Consider the following 9,690-nt stretch of genomic DNA (forward strand, 5'->3'; position numbering starts at 1 on the left):
AGGGTTAGATAGGGTGGACAGGGAGAGCATTTTTCCAAGAATGGTGACAGCGAGCATGAGGGGGCATAGCTTTAAATTGAGGGGTGATAGATATAGGGCAGATGTCAGAGGTAGTTTCTTTAGTCAGAGAGTAGTAAGGGTATGGAATGCTTTGCCTGCAACAGTAGTAGATTCGCCAACTTTAAGTACATTTAAGTCGTCATTGGATAAGTATATGGACGTACATGGAATAGTGTAGATTAGATGGGCTTCAGATTGGTATGACTTGGTGCAACATTGAGGGCCAAAGGGCCTGTACTGCGCTGTAATGTTCTATGTTCTAATGAGCAACTATGGACAGGCAATAAATGCTGGCCAGCCAGCGATGCCCACATCCCACAAATGAATTTAAAAATGAATCTATTTTCCCTTGAAGCTCAGAGGCATTACCATAGCCAACACCCATACTATTAACATTCTGCTAGCTGCCATTGACTGAAACTGAACTGAATCTGCCATGTAAATACTTTGGCTACAAGACCAAGTCAGAGGTTCTGTGACAAGTCACTCATCTCTTGTCTGTCCAAAACCTGTTCATAAGTCAGGAATCTGTTGCAATACTCTTCACTTACCTGGCGGAATGTACCTTCTATACCTCTCAAGAGACTCACAATCCATGATAGAGTAGCCATGTTGATTAGCACATCCGCCACATTTAACATGGAATTCTTCCATCACTAATGCATAGCTGTGTGTACCATAGGCTGGGAATACTGTCAACAAGAACACACATCCCCACAGATGTATCATTGGGAAACAGAAGCCAGTCTCAAAGGTGGCATGGTCAGATGTAGAAGCTCTGGCTATGGTAATGCCTTTGAGCTTCAAGGGAAAATAGATACATTTTTAAATTCATTTGTGGGATGTGGGATGTGGGAAGGGCCCCTTTGCTTGAAGCATCACACCCAGAGAGGACTGAGTGCAGCCTTCTCAATAAAGATGGTGACGATTAACCCATTAACTCTGGGAACATCTCCAATTGGCATGACTGTAAGTTCCTTTTCAGGATTTGTTGCTCACCCAACACGTTTATGAAGTCTATGTGCCTAGTCTCCGCTGCCATCTCTGCCTCCCTCTTATTCGCAGCCCCCTTATCTCCGGCCTGGAGACGTCAGAACTGCTTCCTGCAGCCCAGCTGATGTCACTTGCTTTGGCAGCGCATGTGTTATGGATAATCACTCCATTAAGGCATACAGGATGCACTTCAGCAATCTTCACCAGTACTTTCCAAAGCTGTAAACTCTGCTACCTATACAAACAAAGGCATGGTCTCCTTCAGGCCACAGACTATCCCGACTTGGAAATGTACTTTCCATCTCTGGTGCTGGATTAAAATCCTAGAACTCTCTCTCTAACAACACTAGAGATTTACATACACAAAGGGACAAGTAAATAGCTCATCACCTCCTTTGCAAGGGAATTCAGGATGAGCATGAAGGTGTAATAAACACTTTTGTAACCTTTGCTTCTTTAAGGGAATATATGTCTATCTAGTGGTACACTGCCAAGAAAGTTCTTGAGTTACACAACCACATGTTTTGTTTTAGAGTTAAGGTTTAGGTACTTACTAAGGTTAATTAATATCATCTGCTTGCCTTCGATTTGGAAGATTGTGAGTTCAAGTCTGACTCCAAGGCCTTAAGCTAACGCTCAAGTGCAACCTATCTAGTGGTACACTGCCAAGAAAGCTCTTGAGTTACACAACCACATGTTTTGTTTTAGAGTTAAGGTTTAGGTACTTACTAAAGTTAATTAATATCATCTGCTTGCCTTCGATTTGGAAGATTGTGAGTTCAAGTCTGACTCCAAGGCCTTAAGCTAACGCTCAAGTGCAACATTAAAGGAGTGCTGTGCTTCTTCCACTTGCGATATTGAACAGAAACTCCATCTGCTCTCTCAGGTGGATGCAAAAGTTCCCTTGGCATCATTTCAGGAAAGAACAGGAGCTCTTTGTGGTGTTTTGACTGATTGTTCTTCAACTAATGGTGCTCAAACAGATTGCACATTCATTGATCTTACAAACTATGGGACCTTGCTCTATGGAAACTGATTGTTGTCTTGTCTACATTATGATAATGACTCCAATTCAGAAATGTACTTCATTGACTGCAAAGTGTGCTGGAACATCTAGAGGTCATGGAAGTCCTTGTCTAAATGCAAGATTTTTTTGGTCCCTCATGGTTGACTATGGATCTCCTGCCTGAATTGTGGTGCAATGGGATCTCCAGCAGCACGTGGTGATCAGGACTTCGGATAAGAAGGGAGAAAAATTTCCCATGAAAAAGAGAATCATGTTCCAGTTTGGCGCAACCTGTCAAAACCTGTCAAACCTGTCTGTTTTAGAAGTTTCCAAGTCAGGACAGCTTCTGTTTAAGTCTTTGAGTTAGAAGAATTGAAAAAGTTTAGGCCATCAGAACTTTGAGAGGTTCATATCAACACAAAGGAATCGTGAAACTGCCTCCAAAGTACGAGGGAAAGAAAGCCCCACTAATGTTTCCACTTCTTATAACATTCACCCTTTATGTGCAAACTAATGTCCTATTATCAATCGTACATTTGCCCTTTTCCAGTATCAAGTTTTATCATCACATCCACTTTTCTAATTTAATTTGAAATAATTTTTCATCTTTCCTTTTTCACTATGAATGGCTTTCGAGGAAGGTTGCTGTGATCTATCCTCTGAACTAGAGATGTATGAATTTTGGCAGAAGAAACATGGAAGGACAACATGGTACAACTTCGAGGGGTGTATAGGATCAGAGGGACCTCAGAGCTCATGCACATGATTCACTGAATGTGGCCAGGTGAGTTAACATCAAAGAACAATTCAGTAAGGAACAGGCCCTTTGGCCCACCCAGCTTGTGCCAATGCATGATTCCTTTCCTAAACTAAAAACCTATTGCCTCCAAGTGGCCCATATCTCTCAATTCGCTATCTGCTGCTAAGAGAACATATAGGATCCTTGGGTTTATAAATAGAGGCACAGTGTATAAAAGTAAGGAAGTGATGCTACTCCTCCACAAATCATTGGTCAGACCACATTTGGAATATTACGTTCAGTTCTGGGCATATTATTTAAGGTAGAATCTTAAAGCCATGGAGAGAGTGTAGAGGTGATATACTAGAATTATACCAGGAATGAGGGATTTTAGATACAAGTAAAAATGAGAGAAATTGGGCTTATTATCCTTGGAGCAGAGAAGACTAAGAGGTGACCTTATTTGATAGGTTAAAGAAGGACATTTTGTTTCCACTAGTTGGTATGTCAGTAACTATTCATCACTATTTCAAGGTTGTCAGCAAGAGAGCTAGGAATGACATGAGGAGAAACTTCTTTACTCAGAGTTGTTAGGATTTGGAATGTGCTGCCTGGGAGAATGGTGGAGACAGTTTCTACACAAGGTTTCAAAAAAGAGCTGGGGGAGATATATTTGAAAGTGATTTATTTAGAGGCCTAAAGAGATTGGACTGGAGAATGGGACTATCTGGGTAGCTCTTTTGAGAGCCAGTACAGACACGATGTGTCAAATGGCCTCCTTCTGTAGTGTAAAATTCTATGAATCTATAACTTTGACCGTTAACACGAGCAGCAAGATTTTGTCTTTTGGGTTGCGGCCTTGAAGTCAAGATTAATGGGGGTTCAGACCCTACACTGAATAGGGAACAGTTACTAATAGTGGAATTGCCTGAACTGGATTTCTAATGGCAGAGTGTGTGCTTAGAACCAATTAATGGTGGCTTGACACGCTTTAAATTGGTCAGGAGGGAATTATGAGGCTCTCCAGTGAGGAGGCTTCAGTTAAACCTCGCTCAAACGTCTGGGGGAGAGAACCTGGGAGTGGGCTGGGAGTACATTGGAATAATTAAGTCTGCAGCGGGCGGGATGTGGCAGGAGCAGAGTCAGATGATGTGACAGAGGCAAATAGAAATTGCCTTAGTGATAATGTACTTTGTGCAAGGCATTCCATATGGAGATGACTTATTCCTATTCTTCTGAAATGGCAGATTAACACTTCCTCCTGTGAACTCTAGCTATTCCAAGCTGACATTTAAAATCTGAACATTATTCACATTTAAGTTTCCTACCATGATTCTTGGCTTCCATTTCACAGCATCAGAGCACTTCTATGTATTTATGACCATAGCAAGACAGTAATAATGAATTATCCTTTACAGTTTGAACCTGATTTACCATATTCTGGCTGTACAATGCAGCACCGTATCAGCTTTATCAACTACTGCTCCTCTGTGTTTGGAAATATCAAGTTCACGTGATTTGCCAGTTCTTCAAAGAAATTCAAGGGGTTAGACGAATAAGATTCACCTTTCCAAATTGATGTTGACTGCTGTTTACAATGTTACCACTGTGCAATATTTGAATCTTCAATCTTTGAACTTCTTCATAATAATCAGCACCATTATCTTAGATTACACTGAAGTAAAACTGGTCTGCTTGATCGCTTTGGCACTCTTTTGTAAAGTGTCACCATTTGCTCCTGTTTCTCATTCTGGGAGGGCTCCACTGTCCACTTCCTTTTAATAGTCACAGAGTCATACCGCACGGCAAGAGACTTTTTGGTCAAACCAGTCAATGCTGGCAATAATCCCAAACTAAAATCCTCCCACCTGCCTGCACTTGGCCCGTATCCCTCCAAACATTTCTTTTCATTTACTTACCCAAATGTCTTTTAAACATTGTAACTGTACCAGCATTCACTCCTTCTTCTGAAAGTTCATTTCACAATCCAACCAATCTCTGCATTAAAAAATGCCTCTGAGTGTCTTTTTAAAATCTTTCTCCTCTCACCTTAAAAATACACCACCTAGTCTTGAAATCCCCCGCCCTTGGGAAATTACACCCACCATTCATCTTATTCATGCCCCTCATGATTTTATAAACCTCTATAACCTCCTATGCTCCTGTGAAAAACATCCCAGCCTATCCAGCCTCTCCTTGTAATTCTCTTTATAATCTAATAATTACAAGACTCTTAAAATGCCCCCAGTCTAAATATTTTTCACCACAACAGTGAATTTCTTGGGATGTCTTCCATTCCATTCAGAGGAGAGTCATAGAGTCATAGAGACATAGAGATGTACAGCGTGAAACAGAACCTTCTGTCCAACTCATCCATGCCAAACAGATATCCCAACCCAATCTTGTCCCACCTGCCAGCACCCGACCCATATCCCTCCAAACTCTTCCTATTCATACACCCATCCAAATGCCTCTTAAATGCTGTAGTTGTACCAGCCTCCACCACTTCCTCTGGCAGCTCATTCCATACACATACCACCCTCTGTGTGAAAAAGTTGCCCCTTAGGTCTCTTTTATATCTTTCCCTTCTCACCCTAAACCTATGCCCTCTAGTTCTGGACTCCCTATCTCAGGGAAAATACTTTGTCTATTTACCCTATCCATGCCACTCATAATTTTGTAAACCTCTATAAGGTCACCCCTCAGCCTCCGACGCTCCAGAGAAAACAACCCCAGCCTGTTCAACCTCTCCCTATAGCTCAAATCCTCCAATGCTGGCAACATCCTTGTAAATCTTTTCTGAACCCTTTCAAGTTTCACATCAGCTCCTCCCTGGCTCCCACCAACTCTCATGTAGTCTGGGGATTTAAAAAAAAAATTATATATTGTGTGCATTCTGAAAAATACATTGTTCCCATGCTCTCCTGCTTTAGAAAGTGATGACACATGATTTACACTGTTCCAACGTGTTAGCCACAGCTCAGTTGATAGCATAATTCTGAGTAATGAGGTTGTGGGTTCAAATCTCACACCAGGAACTTAGGTAGTAAAATGTGAATTGATGAACTTGTTCAGTACTGAGACAGTGCTGCACCGACAGAGGTATTGTAATGTTCATGAAATAAAAGGGACAGTGGCAACATAGTGTGAAATGGGCTGAGAGTAATGTTTGGGCTGGGGAAGTATTCTGACCTTTGTACATTCTGATATATGTCAATGACTTAGATCTTGATGCAACACGCACATTTTCAAAATTTATGGATGATAGAAATCTTAGAATCATTGTGAAATGTGAGGTGGATAGCGTTGAACTTCAAAAGGAAATAGACAAGTTGGTGTCAGTTGAGGTTCAATGCTAAGAAATGTAAAGTGATTCATTTTAGTAGGAAGATCATGGAGGGACAAGAGAAGATGAAGAGTGCAAATTTAATGAGATAGAAGAGCAGAAGGACAGGTCAAAACAGCAAGTTAATAGGGGCATAGGGTATGAAAGCAAAGAGGTTATGCTGATCTTGTAGAAGACACTAGTTAGACTTCAGCTGGAATTTTACATACGGTTCTAGACACCACGTTTTAAAAAGAGTGTGAGTGCACTGGGTAGCATGCAGGAGATGTTTGTAAGACTAGTTCCAGTGATGAGAAACTAGGATGCTCATTTGGAGAGCCAGTGCAAACACAAGGAGGTGAATTGCCTCCTCTGTTCTGTAATTCTCATTCTGTGATTCTCAGTTCTTTGGAATATATTACTCAGTTATTCAGATCATGGGTCATTCTAGGAAGAAAGAGTACTCAGAGATTTTGATTCACTTCAAACACAAAGCTGGCTGTTTGCTTCTGTGGTAAGGTTGCGAAATAAATTGAGTTTATCAATTCTAATCTAGATTCTGTTGTCATTAGCCCAAGATGTTAAGCTTTGTTACTTTATGCTGCCTGCTTACTTCATGTACCTTCATTGCACTGGGAGAACCTCATGTGATAAAGTTCCTACTCAGAATTACAGAAATATAGAATTCTTTGAGATTGAGTCACATGTCCTGAGCACTGCACTGCACCAAACTGTCTGACATCTCTTTCAATTGGCAAGAACTTTGTTTCTTTCTATTGCACATCATGAAGTTCAATTTCCCGCTACCATTACCTTCAGCTTAGATGAGTACAGACATACCAATAGCAAAACAAAAATTGAATCCACATTAATATTTAGATGTAAGTTAAGCCTTTCTGCTTCCAAAATGGACACTGTATTTGTACATAAATTGTAAGACTGGAAAGAGCAAGCTCACCTTTCAAAGTGAAATTGAGATGATTCTTTTTTATTCTTTTTGACCATTGAATGTGTGCCTTATTCCCAATGACAGGACCCCAGTCAATAATGTAAACTCTCGTCTTCCTGTTCACATCCGAGTTCCAGCTAATTAAAATGCTGTTGTTCCCTTGGGGAGTGGCATTAATCCTGTTGTTTAAACCTGCATTAAGTTGAAGTATTACACTTAAGGTCCAAAATACATGCAGTAAGTAACTTTCACAACAAGATGAATTAAATATATCTTAGATGATACTTACTCATTTGATTAAAAGATGGGAGAATGATTTCATTTGCAGGTGAGAAACTGGCTGAATTGTAGGCAAGCACTCGGAATTTGAAAAATGCTTGTGAAAGGATGAAGACACATTCTTTGCTGAATGTTTCAATTGATTGGATGTCATAACTTTGGTTTGTGGGTATCCTTTCAATTGTAATATTGTATCCTTGCACAATTGTACTGTTGGCTGTGGCTGCATTCTGAAAGAATACACTCTATGAAAAATAGTTGACAGGAGTTGCTTGAACAGCTTCACATCTTAAGTTAGCCTAGGGTGAAAAGAATGTGGAATTGGGGCATTTCAATATCATGAGACAACGTAGACTGGGAGAGCGACATTTGGAAAGTGCGAGTCGTTTAAAAGCATTTTAGTGAGAATTCAGGACCAGCATGTTCCTACATGAGTGAAGGGCAAGGGCAAGACAAGGGATCATGGATGTGAGAGATGTGTGTCACTGGAAAAGAACAGCAGGTCAGGGAGTATCCGAGGAGCAGAAGAATCAATGTTTTGGGCATAGGCCCTTTGTCAGGAATTCAGCTGTGCTTTCCCAGCAACACACTCTCGACATTAAAAACAGGGGAGGCCATCAAAAGTATAAAGTGTAAGAGTTGCTTAAAAAGGAAATTAAGTGAGCAAAGAAGGGCCACAAAATATGTGGCAGGTAAGATCAAGGTGTTTTATAAGTATATTTAGAGTAAGAAGATTACTGGGGAAATAGCGGGACCTATTAGGAATCAAAGGAGCCAGAGAATGTAGGTGATGTCTTAAATGAATACTTCTCATCTGTATTCACAAAGGAGAAAGACATTGTAACTGGGGATTCCACTTGGGCTGGTAACATTCTAGAACATGTTGAGATTAACAAGGAGGAAATATTTGATGTTTTAGTGGGCATACAGATGAGCCTGATTAGACGTATCCTAGGCTGCAGTGGGAGGTAAGGGAGGAGATTGGTGGGGCCCTTGTAGAGATATTTAATATTTTGATGGCCACTGGTGACGTGTCAAATGACTGGAGGATTGCCAGTGGGGTTCCTTTGTTCAAGAAGGGCAGCAGTGATAGGCCCGGTAATTACAATTAGTCTGATGTCAATGGTAGGGAAATTATTGGAAAAAGTTCAAAAGGAAAGGATTAATCAACACTTGAAAGGGCAGGGATTAATCAGGAATCATCAGCATGAATTGATGAGAGGGAGATCCTGTCCAACTAATTGAATTGAGTTTTTTGAGAAGGTGACTAAACATATTGATGCAGGTAGTGCAGTTGACGTAGTTTACATGGACTTCAGTAAAGCCTTTGACAAGTTCCCACATAGAAGGCTGGTCTAAAAGATAAGAGCCTGTGGGACCCAAGGCAAGTTGGCAAACTTGATCGAAAATTGGCTTGTAAATAGGAGGCAAAGGGTGATGGTGGAGGGTTGCATTTATAAATGGAAGTCTGTGACCAGCAGTCTACCACAAGGTTCAGTGCTGGGACCCTTATTGTTGCTATGTACATTAATGACTTGGATGTGAATGAAACCAGATCTAAAAGTTGAAGTTCTAAATTGGAGAAAGGCCAATTTTGACGGTATTAGGCAAGAATGTTCAAAAGCTGATTGGAGGCAGATGTTCGCAGGTAAACGGCTGGAAAATAGGAAGCCTTCAGAAATGAGATAACAAGGATCCAGAGAAAGTATATTCCTGTCAGGGTGAAAGGGAAGGCTGGTAAGTATAGGTAATGCTGGATGACTAAAGAAATTGAGGATTTGGTTAAGAAAAAGAAGGAAGCATATGTCAGGTATAGACAGGATAGATCGAGTGAATCCTTGGAAGAGTATAGAGAAAGTAGGAGTATACTTAAGAGGGAAATCAGGAGGGCAAAAAGGGGACATGAGATAGCTTTGGCAAATAGTATTAAGGAGAATCCAAAGGTTTTTACAAATACATTAATGACAAAGGGTAACTAGGACCCCTCAAAGATCAGTAAGGCAGCCTTTGTGTGGAGCCACAGAAAATGGGGGAGATACTAAATGAATATTTTGCATCATATTTACTGTGGAAAAGGATATGGAAGATATAAACAGTAGGGAAATAGATGGTGACATCTTGCAAAATGTCCAGATTATAGAGGAGGAAGTGCTGGATGTCTTGAAACGATTAAAGATGGATAAATCCCCAGGACCTGATCAGGTGTACCCAAGAACTCTGTGGGAAGCTAGAGAAGTGATTGCTGGGCCTCTTGCTGAGATATTTGTATCATCGATAGTCACAGGTGAGGTGCCGGAAGACTGGAGGTTGGCAAATGTGGTGCCACTGTTTAAGAAGGG

The 9,690-nt window shown here is 40.8% G+C and overlaps 1 protein-coding gene across 3 annotated transcripts in view; it reads right to left on the minus strand.

Moving 5' to 3' along the window:
• LOC122557983 (interleukin-31 receptor subunit alpha-like) overlaps nucleotides 1-9,690 on the minus strand; it is an 82,136-nt gene that overhangs the window by 16,094 nt on the left and 56,352 nt on the right. For all 3 annotated transcript variants that reach the window (XM_043706296.1, XM_043706287.1, XM_043706303.1), the window contains exons 8-9: nucleotides 7,362-7,581; nucleotides 7,082-7,264 (exon numbers count right to left, since the gene is read on the minus strand). In XM_043706296.1, the coding sequence (XP_043562231.1) occupies nucleotides 7,082-7,264; nucleotides 7,362-7,581 (403 nt within the window). The remainder of the gene's footprint in view (nucleotides 1-7,081; nucleotides 7,265-7,361; nucleotides 7,582-9,690) is intronic.

Source organism: Chiloscyllium plagiosum, chromosome 2 (genome assembly GCF_004010195.1).
Source record: "Chiloscyllium plagiosum isolate BGI_BamShark_2017 chromosome 2, ASM401019v2, whole genome shotgun sequence".
Taxonomy (NCBI): Eukaryota; Metazoa; Chordata; class Chondrichthyes; order Orectolobiformes; family Hemiscylliidae; genus Chiloscyllium; species Chiloscyllium plagiosum.